Below are 20,000 nucleotides of genomic sequence, written 5' to 3'. Positions count from 1 at the left end.
GAGGTACCTACCACTGATGATAGTAGAGATACCTACCACTGATGATAGCAGAGATACCTACACTGATGATAGTAGAGGTACCACTGATGATAGTAGAGGTACATACCACTCAGTGGAGGCTCCTCAGAGGAGGAAGGGGAGGGCCATCCCCCTCAGTGAATTTCATAAATATATAAATAGTTAAACATTACATACACACCTCTATCTAACTTAATCTACAATACACACCAACCCTCTCTCTCTCTATCTCTATCTCTCTCTCTCTCTCTCTCTCCTCTCTCTCTCTCTCTCTCTCTCTCTCTCTCTCTCTATCTCTCTATATATCTGTTCCCTCTCTATGTAACTTAATCTACAATACACACCAACCCTCTCTCTCTGTCTCTCTCTATCTCTATCTCTCTCTCTCTCGCTCTCTCTCTCTCGCTCTCTCTCTCTCTCTCTCTCTCTCTCTCTCTCTGTCTCTCTCTCTCTCTCTCTCTCTCTCTCTCTCTCTTCTCTCTCTCTCTCTCTCTCTCTCTCTCTCTCTCTCTCTATATATATATATATATATATATATATATATATATATATCTTTCCCTCTATCTAACTTAATCTACAATACACACCAACCCTCTCTCTCTCTCTCTCTCTCTCTCTCTCTCTCTCTCTCTCTCTCTCATTCAATTCAAGAGGCTTTATTGGCATTGGGAAAGTATGTTAGCATTGCTAAAGCAAGTGAAATAGATAAGAAACAAAAGTGAAATAAACAATAAATATTAACAGTAAACATTAAACTCACAAAAGTTCCAAAAGAATAAAGACATTTCAAATGTCATATGATGTCTATATACAGTGTTGTAACGATGTGCAAATAGTAAAGTACAAAAGGGAAAATAAATAAACATAAATATGGGTTGTATTTACAATGTGTTTGTTCTTCACTGGTTGCCCTTTTCTTGTGGCAACAGGTCACAAATCTTGCTGCTGTGATGGCACACAGTGGTATTTCACCCAACAGATATAGGAATTTATCAACATTTGTGGGTCTGTACAATGTCAGGGAAATATGTGTCTCTAATATGGTCATACATTTTGCAGGAGGTTAGGAAGTGCAGCTCAGTTTCCACCTCATTTTGTGGGCAGTGTGCACGTAGCCGGTCTTCTCTTGAGAGCCAGGTCTGCCACTGTGTACTCCACAGGAGGTGGTGGCACCTTAATTGGGGAGGACGGGCTCGTGGTAATGACTGGAGCGGAATCAGTGGAATGGTATCAAATACATCAAACACATGGTTTCCAGGTGTTTGAAGCCATTCCATTTGCTCAGTTTCCCGGCCATTATTATGAGCTGTCCTCCCCTCAGCAGTCTCCACTGGTGTACTCTCTGTTTAGGACCAAATAGCATTCTAGTTTGCATAGTTTTTTTGTTAATTCTTTCCAATGAGCCAGTCATCTCATAGAAGAGGAGAGGAGATATTGATCTGTAGAGTCTGTATGAGCCAGTCATCTCATAGAAGAGGAGATATTGATCTGTAGTCTGAATGAGCCATTCATCTCATAGAAGAGGAGATATTGATCTGTAGAGTCTGTATGAGCCAGTCATCTCATAGAAGAGGAGATATTGATCTGTAGTCTGAATGAGCCATTCATCTCATAGAAGAGGAGAGGAGATATTGATCTGTAGTCTGTATGAGCCAGTCATCTCATAGAAGAGGATATATTGATCTGTAGAGTCTGTATGAGCCAGTCATCTCATAGAAGAGGATATATTGATCTGTAGAGTCTGTATGAGCCAGTCATCTCATAGAAGAGGAGAGGAGATATTGATCTGTAGAGTCTGTATGAGCCAGTCATCTCATAGAAGAGGAGATATTGATCTGTAGAGTCTGTATGAACCTTCAACCGGTTTTCCCCATTATGTAGCGAGTCGGAGTCTGAGTCTGAGTCTTCTCTAGTCTCTACTCCTCCCGTTACGGGGTCTGAGACGCCGAAGGCTCCCACCATTAGCTCTGACAAATTGAAAACCCTAGTCATTGGCGACTCCATTACCCGCAGTATTAGACTTAAAACGAATCACCCAGCGATCATACACTGTTTACCAGGGGGCAGGGCTACCGACGTTAAGGCTAATCTAAAGATGGTGCTGGCTAAAGCTAAAACTGGCGAGTGTAGAGAGTATAGAGATATTGTTATCCACGTCGGCACCAACGATGTTAGGATGAAACAGTCAGAGGTCACCAAGTGCAACATAGCTTCAGCGTGTAAATCAGCTAGAAAGATGTGTCGGCATCGAGTAATTGTCTCTGGCCCCCTCCCAGTTAGGGGAAGTGACGAGCTCTACAGCAGAGTCTCAGCACTTAATCGCTGGTTGAAAACTGTTTTCTGCCCCTCCCAAAAGATAACATTTGTGGATAATTGGCCCTCTTTCTGGGACTCACCCACAAACAGGATCAAGCCTGACCTGCTGAGGAGTGACGGACTCCATCCTAGCTGGAGGGGTGCTCTCCTCTTATCTACCAACATAGATAGGGCTCTAACTCCTTTAGCCCCACAGTGAAATAGGGTGCAGGCCAGGCAGCAGGCTGTTAGCCAACCTGCCAGCTTAGTGGAGTCTGCCAATAGTATAGTCAGTGTAGTCAGCTCAGCCATACCCATTGAGACTGTGTCTGTGCCTCGACCTAGGTTGGGCAAAACTAAACATGGTGGTGTCCACCCTAGCAATCTTATTAGGATAAAGACCTCCTCCATTCCTGCCATTATTGAAAGAGATCGTGATACCTCACATCTCAAAATAGGGTTACTTAATGTTAGATCCCTCACTTCAAAGGCAGTCATAGTCAATGAACTAATCACTGATCATAATCTTGATGTGATTGGCCTGACTGAAACATGGCTTAAGCCTGATGAATTTGCTGTGTTAAATGAGGCCTCACCTCCTGGTTACACTAGTGACCATATTCCCCGTGCATCCCGCAAAGGCGGAGGTGTTGCTAACATTTACGATAGCAAATTTCAATTTACAAAAAAAAAAATGACGTTTTCATCTTTCGAGCTTCTAGTCATGAAATCTATGCAGCCTACTCAATCACTTTTTATAGCTACTGTTTACAGGCCTCCTGGGCCATATACAGCGTTCCTCTCTGAGTTTCCTGAATTCCTATCAGACCTTGTAGTCATAGCAGATCATATTCTAATTTTTGGTGATTTTAATATTCACATGGAGAAGTCCACAGACCCACTCCAAAAGTCCTTCGGAGCCATTATCGACTCAGTGGGTTTTGTCCAACATGTCTCTGGACCTACTCACTGCCACAGTCATACTCTGGACCTAGTTTTGTCCCATGGAATAAATGTTGTAGATCTTAATGTTTTTCCACAAAATCCTGGACTATCGGACCACCATTTTATTACGTTTGCAATCGCAACAAATAATCTGCTCAGACCCCAACCAAGGAGCATCAAAAGTCGTGCTATAAATTCTCAGACAACACAAAAATTCATTGATGCCCTTCCAGACCCCTTCTGCCTACCCAAGGACGTCAGAGGACAAAAATCAGTTAACCACTTAACTGAGGAACTAAATTTAACCTTGCACAATACCCTAGATGCAGTTGCACCCCTAAAAACGAAAAACATTTGTCATAAGAAACTAGCTCCCTGGTATACAGAAAATACCCGAGCTTTGAAGCAAGCTTCCAGGAAATTGGAACGGAAATGGCGCCACACCAAACTGGAAGTCTTCCGACTAGCTTGGAAAGACAGTACCGTGCAGTACCGAAGAGCCCTCACTGCTGCTCGATCATCCTACTTTTCCAAATTAATCGAGGAAAATAAGAACAATCCAAAATTTCTTTTTGATACTGTTGCAAAGCTAACTAAAAAGCAGCATTCCCCAAGAGAGGATGGTTTTCACTTCAGCAGTGATAAATTCATGAACTTCTTTGAGGAAAAGATCATGACCATTAGAAAGCAAATTACGGACTCCTCTTTGAATCTGCGTATTCCTCCAGGGCTTAGCTGTCCTGGATCTGCACAGCTCTGCGAGGGCCTGGGATCGGGAGAGACACTTAAGTGTTTTAGTACTATATCTCTTGACACAATGATGAAAATAATCATGGCCTCTAAACCTTCAAGCTGCATACTGGATCCTATTCCTACTAAACTGCTGAAGGAGCTGCTTCCTGTGCTTGGCCCTCCTATGTTGAACATAATAAACAGCTCTCTATCCACCGGATGTGTACCAAACTCACTAAAAGTGGCAGTGATAAAGCCTCTCTTGAAAAAGCCAAACCTTGACCCGGAAAATATAAAAAACTATCGGCCAATATCGAATCTTCCATTCCTCTCAAAAATTTTAGAAAAAGCTGTTGCGCAGCAACTCACTGCCTTTCTGAAGACAAACAATGTATACGAAATGCTTCAGTCTGGTTTTAGACCCCATCATAGCACTGAGACTGCACTTGTGAAGGTGGTAAATGACCTTTTAATGGCGTCAGACCGAGGCTCTGCATCTGTCCTCGTGCTACTAGACCTTAGTGCTGCCTTTGACACCATCGATCACCACATTCTTTTGGAGAGACTGGAAACCCAAATTGGTCTACACGGACAAGTTCTGGCCTGGTTTAGATCCTACCTGTCGGAAAGATATCAGTTTGTCTCTGTGAATGGTCTGTCCTCCGACAAATCAACTGTACATTTCGGTGTTCCTCAAGGTTCCGTTTTAGGACCACTATTGTTTTCACTATATATTTTACCTCTTGGGGATGTTATTCGAAAACATAATGTTAACTTTCACTGCTATGCGGATGACACACAGCTGTACATTTCAATGAAGCATGGTGAAGCCCCAAAATTGCCCTCGCTAGAAGCCTGTGTTTCAGACATAAGGAAGTGGATGGCTGAAAACTTTTTACTTTTAAACTCGGACAAAACAGAGATGCTTGTTCTAGGTCCCAAGAAACAAAGAGATCTTCTGTTAAATCTGACAATTCATCTTGATGGTTGTAAAGTCGTCTCAAATAAAACTGTGAAGGACCTAGGCGTTACTCTTGACCCTGATCTCTCTTTTGACGAACATATCAAGACTGTTTCAAGGACAGCTTTTTTCCATCTACGTAACATTGCAAAAATCAGAAATTTTCTGTCCAAAAATGATGCAGAAAAATTAATCCATGCATTTGTTACTTCTAGATTAGACTACTGCAATGCTCTATTTTCCGGCTACCCGGATAAAGCACTAAATAAACTTCAGTTAGTGCTAAATACGGCTGCTAGAATCCTGACTAGAACCAAGAAATTTGATCATATTACTCCAGTGCTAGCTTCCCTACACTGGCTTCCTGTTAAGGCAAGGGCTGATTTCAAGGTTTTACTGTTAACCTATAAAGCGTTACATGGGCTTGCTCCTACCTATCTTTCCGAGTTGGTCCTGCCGTACATACCAATACGTACGCTACGGTCACAAGACGCAGGCCTCCTAATTGTCCCTAGAATTTCTAAGCAAACAGCGGGAGGCAGGGCTTTCTCCTATAGATCTCCATTTTTATGGAACAGTCTGCCTACCCATGTGAGAGACGCAGACTCGGTCTCAACCTTTAAGTCTTTACTGAAGACTTATCTCTTCAGTAGGTCATATGATTGAGTGTAGTCTGGCCCAGGAGTGTGAAGGTGAACGGAAAGGCTGGAGCAACGAACAGCCCTTGCTGTCTCTGCCAGGCCGGTTCCCCTCTCCACTGGGGTTCTCTGCCTCTAACCCTGTTGCAGGGGCTGAGTCACTGGCCTGCTGGTGCTCTTTCATGCCGTCCCTGGGAGGGGTACGTCAATTGAGTGGGTTGAGTTACTGACGTGATCTTCCTGTCTGGGTTGGCGACCCCCCCCCCCTTGGTTTGTGCTGTGGTGGAGACCTCTGTGGGCTATACTCGGCCTTGTCTCAGGATTGTAAGTTGGTGGTTGGGGATATCCCTCTAGTGGTGCGGGGGCTGTGCTTTGGCGGAGTGGGTGGGGTTATATCCTTCCTGTTTGGCCCTGTCCGGGGGTTTCTTCGGATGGGGCCACAGTGTCTCCGGACCGCTCCTGTCTCAGCCTCCAGTATTTATGCTGCAGTAGTTTATGTGTCGGGGGGCTGGGGTTAGTTGGTTATACCTGGAGTACTTCTCCTGTCTTATCCAGTGTCCTGTGTGAATTTAAGTATGCTCTCTCTAATTCTCTCGTTCTCTCTTTCTCTCTGAGAACCTGAGCCCTAGGACCATACGTCAGGACTACCGGGCATGATGACACCCTGCTGCCCCCAGTCCGCCTGGCCTTGCTGCTATTCCAGTTTCAACTGTTCTGCCTGCGGCTACGAAACCCCTACCTGTCCCAGACCTGCTGTTTTCAACTCTAAATGATCGGCTATGAAAAGCCAACTGAGAGACCTGAGCCCTAGGACCATACGTCGGGACTACCGGCCGTGGTGACTCCTTGCTATCCCCAGTCCGCCTGGCCTTGCTGCTATTCCAGTTTAAACTGTTCTGCCTGCGGTTATGGAACCCCTACCTGTCCCAGACCTGCTGTTTTAAACTCTAATGATCGGCTATGAAAAGCCAACTGAGATTTATTCCTGATTATTATTTGACCATGCTTGTCACTTATGAACATTTTTGAACATCTTGGCATGGTTCTGTTATAATCTCCACCCGGCACAGCCAGAAGAGGACTGGCCACCCCTCATAGCCTGGTTCCTCTCTAGGTTTCTTCCTAGGTTTTGCCTTTCTAGGGAGTTTTTCCTAGCCACCGTGCTTCTACACCTGCATTACTAGCTGTTTGGGGTTTTAGGCTGGGTTTCTGTACAGCACTTCGAGATATTAGCTGATGTAAGAAGGGCTATATAAAATAAAATTGATTGATTGATTGTATGAGCCAGTCATCTCATAGAAGAGGAGATATTGATCTGTAGAGTCTGTATGAGCCAGTCATCTCATAGAAGAGGATATATTGATCTGTAGAGTCTGTATGAGCCAGTCATCTCATAGAAGAGGAGATATTGATCTGTAGTCTGGATGAGCCAGTCATCTCATAGGAGAGGAGATATTGATCTGTAGAGTCTGTATGAGCCAGTCATCTCATAGAAGAGGAGAGGAGACATTGATCTGTTGGAATCCTGCCGCCCAACGCTTCTGCTTCTCTCTACCACTTAGCAATGATCTCAGCATATTGCTGGGTGATAACACACACGCACACCCTCATTCATTCAATTCATGCACTCGCTAGAGTATCTGAGCCATCAGGGATGATGTAATGCTTTTGTCAGTGCTTCCTGTTTCCTCCTCCCGTAAGTAAACATCCTGCTGACTCCTTAAACACTTCTCTCTTTCCTCACTAGTCCAATCAGATCATCTAGCGTGTGTATAGGGGTTAAGTATCTGTGACCATGTTTCCCTAACCCTTGTCTAACCCACGTCCCTCCTCTGTCTCCCTGTATCTGTGACCATGTTTCCCTAACCCTTGTCTAACCCACGTCCCTCCTCTGTCTCCCTGTATCTGTGACCATGTTTCCCTAACCCTTGTCTAACCCACGTCCCTCCTCTGTCTCCCTGTATCTGTGACCATGTTTCCCTAACCCTTGTCTAACCCACGTCCCTCCTCTGTCTCCCTGTATCTGTGACCATGTTTCCCTAACCCTTGTCTAACCCACGTCCCTCCTCTGTCTCCCTGTATCTGTGACCATGTTTCCCTAACCCTTGTCTAACCTACGTCCCTCCTCTGTCTCCCTGTATCTGTGACCATGTTTCCCTAACCCTTGTCTGACCCACGTCCCTCCTCTGTCTCCCTGTATCCTCCCCCTAGCTTCCCTAACTTTGACCTGGAGGAGTCAGGTCAGTGCCAGGGGGACTGGCTGCTCCTAGGCCCCACCTGGAGAGAGGAGTACCGGGTGTGTGGCTCCCTCCTCCCCCCTCCTTTCATCTCCTCCAGGGGAAGAGTCTGGCTCCACTTCCACTCCCAGGCCAACAGCTCGGGACTGGCTCAGGGGTTCAGGCTGTCTTATATCAGAGGTGAGAGAGACTTCCTGGATAAATAAACGTTAAGTGAATTAATAAAGTGGGAGGGAAGAGAGTGCGCCTGTTTTGTGCCCTGGAGTGTGTTTGACGCATTTCTGCGTAAAACCTGTATTTTGCGGATTAAAGCCTGTTATTCTGTGATTTACCCTCCTGCGCTTGACTTCTTCAACACCACCTCATCACAAGAGGAGAGGAGAGGAAAGGAGCACTTTGCAAAGCTTTTCCTATTTTACCCCAGGACAGCGTGTTACAAATCAATAAGCAGCAATTGAGTGCGTTAGTAAAGCTGTCTGACATTGAGCTGTATTGGCAGAAGACATTGATGAGAGTCGCACTTTCCCCAAAAACACCACAGGTAGTTTGTTGTTTGGGGTTATTTTAGTTGGGTGTTTTTTTTTTTTTTCGGGGGGAATGGATCAGCTTAATATTGCAGATAGATTGTATCTTCTATCAATGTAATTGTCTGCATCACTTCCAATCCCCCATGTTTTTTATATATATATACTCCCCTTTATTACTTTTCAACCCCGCAATCCTTTCCCTACTTGGAGTAAATTAGTGAACAACAATGCCCAGGCCTCTACTTCCGGTCTATACTTACTATCTACACCTTATGGACAGAGTTAATTTTACAATAATTCTATTATATATATATATATATATATATATATATATATATATATATATATATATATATTTATTTTGCTCCTGAACTTCTTCTACTCTCAACCTCTCCGATCATTTTCATGATGTCCATCCGGTTTGCTTCTATATGCCATATCTTTCTAACTGTGCTCTTTCCCAAAAGCTCCCAACATACAACCTATATACTTATTATGGACACAGTATGCTTACATTATTAGCTATCTTTGTTATTATTTGTTGTTATGTGTTATTAGTCCCATCCTTCAACTCTATTCAATACCTCCCATCTATCTCTTAACACCATCCATATAGGATTTCTATTTGCCATATATATTTCAACCGTACTGTGATGTTTTACAAAAGTTCTGAACCGTTCTATTCTCATTGCTTCTACAGATTGTGAATTAAAAATTAACATTTTTGCTAAAAGTATTATTATATTATTGATCGATTGACTATGACTTTTCAGATCACCCAGTAGTGCTATCTGCAGGGTTAGGTCCATGTAAATATTGCAATCCTTTAGCCATGCCTGGACCTGTGTCCAAAAACAAGCTACAAATGGACAGAACCAAAACAAATGATCTAATGATTCTGTCTCTTCACAGCAAAATCTGCAGAGCTGGGAAGATTGTATCCCCCATATAAATAACATTCTATTGGTAGCAAGAATTTTATATAATAATTTAAATTTAAAGATTCTAATTTTTGAATCCGGCGTCGTTTTGCGTGTCAGTTCATAAACACTATGCCATGGGATCGGTACGTCAAAAATCTCTTCCCAACTATTTTACAATCTATATGGGACGGCTGTCAATCCTTTGGTCCTTAAGTGAAACTGATATACTTTTTTATTTATCACAGTTTTCCAATTATTTGGTTGTAATTTTGGGTAGAGCAGACATTTCCATATGTTTTTGTTAGCTGCATGTGCGACATAACTCCACCAGTCCTACCGATTATATCATTTATGAAGATTATACCTTTTTTAAACATTCTGTCAAAAAAGTAAGTTTTTTTGTCAATTAGTATATTTGAATTTAACCACAATATTTGTTGCATTATTTGTTCTGTAGTTTCTGGAGGATTAAATTGAAATTGCAACCAACTTTCTATGGCTTGTTTTAGAAATAGTGATATTTGGGAGATTATTTCCTTTTCAAATAACTGCAAATGAGTTGTAATCTGAATAAAGGGAAAAAGGCCTTTCTTGAACATTGGGTGAGACAATCTTACTAATTTGCTTGAGAACCAGTTCTGATTTAAGTATAACTTTTGTATGACTGAAGCTTTTAGTGATAGGTCTAATGCTTTAATATTTAATCATTTCTGTCCTCCAAATTCATATTCATTATATAAATATGCCCTTTTAATTTTGTCTGGCTTGCCGTTCCAAATAAAATTGAATATTTTTTTCTCATATAATAAAAAAAAACTGTTCGCTAGGCGTAGGCAAGACCATAAGCAAATAGGTAAACTGGGATAATACTAAAGAGTTAATCAGGGTGATTTTTCCACAAATTGACAGGTATTTTCCTTTCCATGGTAGTAAGATCTTATCTATTTTTGCGAACTTTCTATAAACATTTATTGAAGTGAGATCATTTATTTCCTTTGGGATATGTATTCTGAGTATATCCACATCACCATCAGACCATTTTATTGGTAAACTACATGGTAATGTAAAAATTGTATTTTTTAGTGATCCAATACGTGATATAGTACATTTGTCATAATTTGGTTGTAATCCAGAGAGGTTAGAAAATGTATCTAGATCCTCTATGAGGCTGTGGAGGGATTCGAGTTGTGGATTTAAACGAAAACATGAATCATCAGCGTACAATGACACCTTTGTTTTTAAGCCCTGGATTTCTAATCCTCTGATATTATTATTGGATCTGATTTTAATAGCTAACATCTCGATGGCCACAATAAATAGATATGCCGATAGTGGACAACCTTGTTTCACTCCTCTTGACAGTTTAAAACTTTCTGAGGAATAGCCATTATTTACTATTTTACACCTAGGGTTACTATACATGATTTTGACCCATTTTATAAGAGATTCTCCAAAATTGAAATGCTGCAGGCATTTATATATAAACCCCAGTCGAACTTTATCAAATGCCTTTTCGAAGTCTGCTATGAATAGCAGGCCTGGTTTCCCATATTTTCCATAGTGTTCTATTGTTTCCAATACTTGCCTTATATTATCTCCAATGTATCTTCCATGTAAAAAACCTGTCTGATTAGAATGAATAATATCCGACAATACCTTTTTAATTCTATGCACTATATATTTTGCTAGAATTTTTGCATCACAACACTGAAGTGTAAGGAGCCTCCAATTTTGTAAATGGACTGGATCTTTATATTTTCCACTTGTATCCTGTTTCAGTAATAATGAGATCAGACCTTCTTCTTGAGTGTCAGATAATCTACCATTTACATAGGAGTGGTTAAAACATGCTAATAACGGTCCTCTTAGTATATCAAAAAAGGTTTGGTATACCTCGACTGGTATGCCATCCAACCTTGGAGTTTTCCCAGACTTAAAGTCTTTAATTGCATCCAGAAGTTCCTCCTCTGTAATTTCACCTTCACATGAGTCTTTCTGTGTGGCTGTTAATTTGACATTATCAATAGAAAAAAAATCTCTACAATTAGCTTCAGTTAGAGGAGATGGAGGCGACTGAAAAGAAAACATATGCTTAAAGTACTTTGTTTCTTCCTTCAAAATATAATTTGGTGAATTATGGGTGACTCCGTCAATTGTAACCAGTTTCATTAAATTCTTTTTGGTAGCATTTCTATGTTGAAGATTAAAAATAATTTTGTGCATTTTTCCCCATATTCCATCCAGTTTGCTTTATTTTTATAATATATTACACTTGATCTTTCTTGAATAAGTTTCTCCATTTCTTTTTGTTTTTCCTTTTTTATTGCCATCTATCTGTTCTGTTAGACTTTCTATTTCCTTTCTTAGTATAATTTATTATGAGCCTCTATGTTACAGTTTTTATTGCTATCTATCTGTTCTGTTAGACCTTCTATTTCCTTTGTTAGTATGGACTCTTTTGACCTAAATTGCTTTTGTTTTCGAGATGAGTACTGAATTGCATGGCCTCTAAAGGCACATTTAAAGGTGTCCCATACAATAAGGGGATTCGCTGTACCTATGTTATGTTGGAAAAAGTCAGTTATAAATTCCTTTGTTCTAATTATAAATAAATTATCATCCAATAGGCTTTGATTACATTTCCAATATCCTCGCCCACATGGAAATTCAGTAAGAGTAATGTATATGCCTATTATATGATGGTCCGACCGCATTCTGTCCCCTATCAACACTTTTTTTACTTTTGGTGCCAACGAGAATGAGATAAGAAAGAAGTCAAGACGACTAGCTTGATTCAGTCTCCGCCATGTATATCTCACTAGATCAGTAGATTTAAGCCTCCATATATCTACTAGTTCTAATGTATCCATGACATTCACAATTTCCTTAAGAGCATGTGGGTGATTGTTTGTGGTGTGATTTCCTTTACGATCCATTGAGCTATTTAAAACAGTATTATAATCCCCCATCATAATAATATTGTCTTGAATTGCTTGCAGGGTTGATAATTTATTATATACAGTGGGGAAAAAAAGTATTTAGTCAGCCACCAATTGTGCGAGTTCTCCCACTTAAAAAGATGAGAGAGGCCTGTAATTTTCATCATAGGTACACGTCAACTATGACAGACAAAATGAGGGGAAAAAATCCAGAAAATCACATTGTAGGATTTTTAATGAATTTATTTGCAAATTATGGTGGAAAATAAGTATTTGATCAATAACAAAAGTTTCTCAATACTTTGTTATATACCCTTTGTTGGCAATGACACAGGTCAAACGTTTTCTGTAAGTTGAGGGTTGTGATCTGGAGACTGGCTAGGCCACTACAGGACCTTGAAATGCTTCTTACGAAGCCACTCCTTCGTTGCCCGGGCGGTGTGTTTGGGATCATTGTCATGCTGAAAGACCCAGCCACGTTTCATCTTCAATGCCCTTGCTGATGGAAGGAGGTTTTCACTCAAAATCTCACGATACATGGCCCCATTCATTCTTTCCTTTACACGGATCAGTCGTCCTGGTCCCTTTGCAGAAAAACAGCCCCAAAGCATGATGTTTCCACCCCCATGCTTCACAGTAGGTATGGTGTTCTTTGGATGCAACTCAGCATTCTTTGTCCTCCAAACACGACGAGTTGAGTTTTTACCAAAAAGTTATATTTGGTTTCATTTGACATTCTCCCAATCCTCTTCTGGATCATCCAAATGCACTCTAGCAAACTTCAGACGGGCCTGGACAGGTACTGGCTTAAGCAGGGGGACACGTCTGGCACTGCAGGATTTGAGTCCCTGGCGTTCTTGTGATCATTTTGACCCCACGTGGTGAGATCTTGCGTGGAGCCCCAGATCGAGGGAGATTATCAGTGGTCTTGTATGTCTTCCATTTCCTAATAATTGCTCCCACAGTTGATTTATTCAAACCAAGCTGCTTACCTATTGCAGATTCAGTCTTCCCAGCCTGGTGCAGGTCTACAATTTTGTTTCTGTTGTCCTTTGACAGCTCTTTGGTCTTGGCCATAGTGGAGTTTGGAGTGTGACTGTTTGAGGTTGTGGACAGGTGTCTTTTATACTGATAACAAGTTCAAACAGGTGCCATTAATACAGGTAACGAGTGGAGGACAGAGGAGCCTCTTAAAGAAGAAGTTACAGGTCTGTGAGAGCCAGAAATCTTGCTTGTTTGTAGGTGACCAAATACTTATTTTCCACCATAATTTGCAAAATTCATTAAAAATCCTACAATGTGATTTTCTGGAAAAAAAATTCTCAATTTGTCTGTCATAGTTGACGTGTACCTATGATGAAAATTACAGGCCTCTCTCATATTTTTAAGTGGGAGAACTTGCACAATTGGTGGCTGACGAAATACTTTTTTCCCCACTGTATATTGTCAAAGAATTGTGGATCATCATTATTTGGTCCGTAAAGGTTAATGAGCCATATCTGTTTATGGTCCAATAACATATTTAAAATAATCCATCTACCTTGCGTATCTATTTCGACAATTTGCACATTCGGATCGAAATTACTATTAATTAATATCATCACCCCTTTTGAATTTCTTTGCCCATGGGAGAAGTATATTCCCCCCCCCCCCCCATTCTTTTTTCCACGCTACTTCATCTCGAATTGTTGAATGAGTTTCCTGTATACAATAGATATTATATTCCTTCTCTTTGAGCCATGTAAATATTGTTCTTCTTTTGTTATTATCTGCTAAGCCATTACAATTATAACTGGCTATACTTATTTCACCATACACCATAATGAGATACAAGTTTCAAGTCTATTTATCATTATATATGTTTGTAAATTTACCAATAAAAAATACTGTAATGATTTGAGTGTCCATATAGCTGTACCGTGATATTTGCATTGCTACGGAGTAACCCTTCAATTGTTCTCCACTAATTCCCCCGCTAAAGCCCCTCCCCGTCCCAAGTTGAGCCGTCATCCCAGTGATCGGCATCCCACCCACGTCCCTCCGGATCCCTAAGGCCCCGAGAGGCCAGGACCCATCCATCGAAAACAGCACACAGTGCCACCCACAAAACAGAAGCAGATTAACCGCCAAAAGCATTTCCAATGCTTTCACCTCTATATATACAGTGGGGGAAAAAAGTATTTAGTCAGCCACCAATTGTGCAAGTTCTCCCACTTAAAAAGATGAAAGAAGCCTGTAATTTTCATCATAGGTACACGTCAACTATGACAGACAAATTGAGGAAAAAAAATCCAGAAAATCACATTGTAGGATTTTTAATGAATTTATTTGCAAATTATGGTGGAAAATAAGTATTTGGTCACCTACAAACAAGCAAGATTTCTGGCTCTCACAGACCTGTAACTTCTTCTTTAAGAGGCTCCTCTGTCCTCCACTCGTTACCTGTATTAATGGCACCTGTTTGAACTTGTTATCAGTATAAAAGACACCTGTCCACAACCTCAAACAGTCACACTCCAAACTCCACTATGGCCAAGACCAAAGAGCTGTCAAAGGACACCAGAAACAAAATTGTAGACCTGCACCAGGCTGGGAAGACTGAATCTGCAATAGGTAAGCAGCTTGGTTTGAAGAAATCAACTGTGGGAGCAATTATTAGGAAATGGAAGACATACAAGACCACTGATAATCTCCCTCGATCTGGGGCTCCACGCAAGATCTCACCACGTGGGGTCAAAATGATCACAAGAACAGTGAGCAAAAATCCCAGAACCACACGGGGGGACCTAGTGAATGACCTGCAGAGAGCTGGGACCAAAGTAACAAAGCCTACCATCAGTAACACACTACGCCGCCAGGGACTCAAATCCTGCAGTGCCAGACGTGTCCCCCTGCTTAAGCCAGTACATGTCCAGGCCCGTCTGAAGTTTGCTAGAGTGCATTTGGATGATCCAGAAGAGGATTGGGAGAATGTCATATGGTCAAATGAAACCAAAATATAACTTTTTGGTAAAAACTAAACTCGTCGTGTTTGGAGGACAAAGAATGCTGAGTTGCATCCAAAGAACACCATACCTACTGTGAAGCATGGGGGTGGAAACATCATGCTTTGGGGCTGTTTTTCTGCAAAGGGACCAGGACGACTGATCCGTGTAAAGGAAAGAATGAATGGGGCCATGTATCGTGAGATTTTGAGTGAAAACCTCCTTCCATCAGCAAGGGCATTGAAGATGAAACGTGGCTGGGTCTTTCAGCATGACAATGATCCCAAACACACCGCCCGGGCAACGAAGGAGTGGCTTCGTAAGAAGCATTTCAAGGTCCTGGAGTGGCCTAGCCAGTCTCCAGATCTCAACCCCATAGAAAATCTTTGGAGGGAGTTGAAAGTCTGTGTTGCCCAGCGACAGCCCCAAAACATCACTGCTCTAGAGGAGATCTGCATGGAGGAATGGGCCAAAATACCAGAAACAGTGTGTGAAAACCTTGTGAAGACTTACAGAAAACGTTTGACCTGTGTCATTGCCAACAAAGGGTATATAACAAAGTATTGAGAAACTTTTGTTATTGACCAAATACTTATTTTCCACCATAATTTGCAAATAAATTCATAAAAAATCCTACAATGTGATTTTCTGGATTTATTTTTCTCATTTGTCTGTCATAGTTCACGTGTACCTATGATGAAAATTACAGGCCTCTCTCATCTTTTTAAGTGGGAGAACTTGCACAATTGCTGGCTGACTAAATACTTTTTTTCCCCACTGTATATATATATCACTATTTAAAAAAAATTATGCATATCCTATTTTCCATCATTATCAATTAATATGCGTAATAATGTCTGCAGTTCACGCGTAGGATTGTAACATATAACCCGGATTGCCATTGTATTACATTTAATTCATTGACAAGCAATTATTATCCTAGCAAATAATTCCCGTGGTCCATCCCATACCCTCCCCACCAACATCCCCACCCCCCCACAACAGATGCCAGACAAGCACACACGCACATACTCACATACTCCAACACACTCAACCCCCCTCCTCCACAATCCACCATAAAATCAGATACTCAACGGCTGTTATATCCCAGAGCCCAACTCGAGAAATAACTTGATCTACGAGTGCACATACAGTTAAAGCTGATTGAGAAAGCATGCAGATTGAGCAGAAATTGACAACAATGTGAGATTTGATTAATCTACTTAATCTATGTCAAGTCCTAGGTGATGGAGATCAGATCCACCCTCTTCACCTGAGACACAAACACTCTGATCCCCCATTGTAACCATTTTCCCAAGCATCTCCGTGCGGTCAGACCTTATAGATTATTTTGTGCCACCTGGGCCACAATGATAAACCCCCTCTCTGATTGTCCGAGTGTGACCCCCTCCCCATGGGTTACTGCAGCCAGTGTTGCCAGCACTGCCACTACCTGGGTGGGGGTACCCCACCGGAATCCCCACCGGCTAGGTAAAAGGTCATCAAGGTTCTCATTAGCAGCTTTGAGAATTTCCTTGTATATTATGCTCTCCCATCAGGGGGCTCTGGCTTTGTCGGACCAACCCTGCCAGGCAGGCTCAGAATATTGAGGGGGCGGTGCTGCTCAAGTAGGTCTCTGACCGCATTTATTTCTCTGTTTAGGCTGCATACTCACAGCAGGTCCATAAAAGAGATGGGAACTTCTCTTTGGTGCATGGGTCGCTCAGGTGGGTGTCCAGGTTATAGGGTTGGGGATCTTCCCATCATGATAGGACAATAAAGATTAGATGTATACTATATTTAACCCTCCCATTGTCCTAGGGTCAAAATGACCCGCCACTGTGTTGAACCAACTTCATTTAATTTTTATATTTTTTGGATCATTTGTGAGAAAGAGGCAGTGATACTTTCTTTAAAGTCTCACTGCCTCCTTCTCACAAATGATCCCAAAAAAAAAAAAAAAAGTTGGTTCAACACAGTGGCGGGTCATTTTGACCCTAAGACAACGGGAGGGTTAAACATGTATATCCCTCATCTACACAAAATTGAAAGCTCTCTCTCACTACCCCTGCTCATAGACCCGCGGTCGGCTCTGGGATATGCAACCATTTCCCCTCTCACTCACTTAACGCCGCACCTTTTCAAACACAAAAATGCACACCACATGGTTGACTGCGGAAGAAATGGGCCGAGCGTGCAAACGCACCCGCATCCACATCTGCCGCAAGGGGGAAAGGACGCCAGAGAGAACACAGGACCAACCACAACAACCTCCCGCCAAAACAACAACCTCCCGCCAAAAAAGCCATGTTCTAATTATTTGTGTTTAAAGATGTATTATTCTGCTTGTTATGTCGTTTTATCCTTTTATAAAATACTATACTTACTATAAATGTTATTTAATATTACAATCCCTATCATTGCTAGTATCGGGTGCTCCGATATTCGACTCCTCTATTACAACTTTTAGAATAGCCATGGAGTAGTCTTTGTGTCTCTGAACATTTGGTTGTCAATATATAGTTTATCCACCACGAGTGCAACACGTTTCCCTTTTAATCTGTTTCCCTTGAAGATTGGATACAGAACTTTGCGCCTTTCTACAATCTCCCTCGGGAACTGATCATTCATGCCTATTTTCGTGCCAGCAAGTCTTTTTCCTAGGCTTTTCACCATAGCTTTATCTTTAAAAAAAAAGCAAATTTGGCAACGATTGGGCGCTCATATTTCTGTACTCTTTTTCCGAAATGGTGTACACGTTCGAGTTGGATTTTATCGACAGCCTCGAGTGGGATTTGTAGCGCTGTATGCAGGAAGTCCTTCATAATATTCTCTGTTATTTCTCCCTCCTTTTCCTGAATACCCGTAAGTACTAGATTTTCCCTCATCGATCTAGTTTGGATGTCTAGTAAGGCTTCTCTCAGAAGGTTGTTCTCCTTTTTTAGTTCCCTAACGTCCGTTTCCATTTTAGAGACTGTCACTTTTAATTCTTTGGTTTCTTTCTCCATTACCAAAGCTTTTTCGTCACTCATTTGAAGATTCGCTTTCAACTCTTTTACGTCTTTACTGACCAATTCTTGGGTAGTTGGGTAGTTTGTTGTTGGGGTAGTTTGTTGTTGGGTGGTTTGTTGTTGGGTAGTTTGTTGTTGGGTGGTTTGTTGGGTGGTTTGTCTGAAGTTTCACAGCCTTTCACATTCTCCTATTTTATGTTCAGCCTTGGTGACAGTGGAATATTTTTCCTAAAATACATAATCCATGTTTGGCCGTATTAGGTGATGTGTACTCTAGCTCTGACATGGGAAGGCAATTTTACTTCCAAAGAGCTGTCACGCCCTGGCTCGGGGGACTCTCGTATGTTGAGCCAGGGTGTTAGTTTCTATGTTTTGTGGTGGGTCTAGGTTATTGTATTTATTTGTGTGAGTGACTCCCAATCAGAGGTAACGAGTGTCAGCTGTTGGCTCGTTGTCTCTGATTGGGAGCCATATTTAAACTGTCGGTTTTCACTTTGTGTTTTGTGGTTTCTTGTTCTCGTTGGGTTGTGTTCAACTGTAGACGTCACGTTTCGTTTGTTATTTTGATCGTGTGATCATTTATCTAATAAAAGATGTTCACCTTCAACGCTGCGCATTGGTCCTCATTAGACGATCGTGACAGAAGAAACCACCAAGATGTGACCAAGCAGCGTGTCCAGGAGCCATCGCCAGGGAGATCCCTCACAGATCTCCTTCGCCTCCTGGACTGGGTCAAGCCGAGTGAGGAAGAGAGGGGCTTGACATTATGGCAGAAGGGCGAGAAGCTGGCGAGGGATATGGAGACCTGGTCCGCGGGTAGGAGAGACGCCCCGAAAATTTTTAGGGGGGGGCTCACGACGTCGGACCAGCAGGAGGCCGCGATAGAGCGGCCCAGTGGGTTGCCGGAGAAGGCCGCCGGGTTACGGGGGCCACTGGTCGAAGAGGGGATGGAGGAAGTAGAGGCACGGCGAGAGGTACTGGCGTGTGTTGCCAGTCCGGTCCGGCCCGTTCCAGATCCCGGTGTAGGGCCAGTGGTGTGTGTCCCCAGTACAGTCCGGCCCATCCAAGCTTCCCGCACCAAGCCAGTGGTGTGCGTCGTCAGTCCGGCACGGCCCGTGCCTGCTCTCCGCATCAAGTCTACGGTGCGTCTCGTCAGCCCGGCTCTGCCCGTTCCTGCTCCCCGCACCAGGTCTGTGGTGCGCGTCGCCAGCCCGGTCCGGCCCGTTCCTGCTCCCCGCATCAAGCCTGTGGTGCGTCTCGTCAGCCCGGCTCTGCCCGTTCCTGCTCCCCGCACCAGGTCTGTGGTGCGCGTCGCCAGCCCAGTCCGGCCCATTCCTGCTCCCCGCATCAAGTCTGTGGTGCGTCTCGTCAGCCCGGCTCTGCCCGTTCCTGCTCTCCGCACCAGGTCTGTGGTGCGCGTCGCCAGCCCAGTCCGGCCCATTCCTGCTCCCCGCATCAAGTCTGTGGTGCGTCTCGTCAGCCCGGCTCTGCCCGTTCCTGCTCTCCGCACCAGGTCTGTGGTGCGCGTCGCCAGCCCAGTCCGGCCCACTCCTGCTCCCAGCACCAAGTCTGTGGGGCGTTTCGTCAGCCCTGTCCGGCCCGTGCCTGTTCCCCACACCAAGCCAGTGGTGTGCGTCGTCGGTTCGGCACGGCACGTGCCTGTTCCACTGGAGCCGGATCCGCCGCCTAGGCGGAGTGCCCACCCGGTCCCTCCCCTGTTGTGTTTCGTTGGCGCGGTCGGAGTCCGCGCCTTTAGGGGGGGGTACTGTCACGCCCTGGCTCGGGGGACT

The 20,000-nt window shown here is 43.0% G+C and overlaps 1 protein-coding gene across 1 annotated transcript in view; it reads left to right on the top strand.

The window, feature by feature from the left end:
- The window catches only part of LOC311115935 (low-density lipoprotein receptor-related protein 3-like), a gene marked incomplete at both ends in the record, with an annotated part of 64,265 nt that overhangs the window by 30,795 nt on the left and 13,470 nt on the right, over window positions 1-20,000 (top strand). The window contains 1 exon segment of the mRNA XM_084191058.1: window positions 7,801-8,006. Within this exon segment, the coding sequence (XP_084047184.1) occupies window positions 7,801-8,006 (206 nt within the window).

This window comes from Coregonus lavaretus (genome assembly GCF_964263955.1).
Source record: "Coregonus lavaretus genome assembly, contig: HAP1_SCAFFOLD_2930, whole genome shotgun sequence".
NCBI lineage: Eukaryota > Metazoa > Chordata > Actinopteri > Salmoniformes > Salmonidae > Coregonus > Coregonus lavaretus.
The sequence above is the reverse complement of the archived record's forward strand: the minus strand, read 5'-3'. Positions and strand labels throughout refer to the sequence as shown.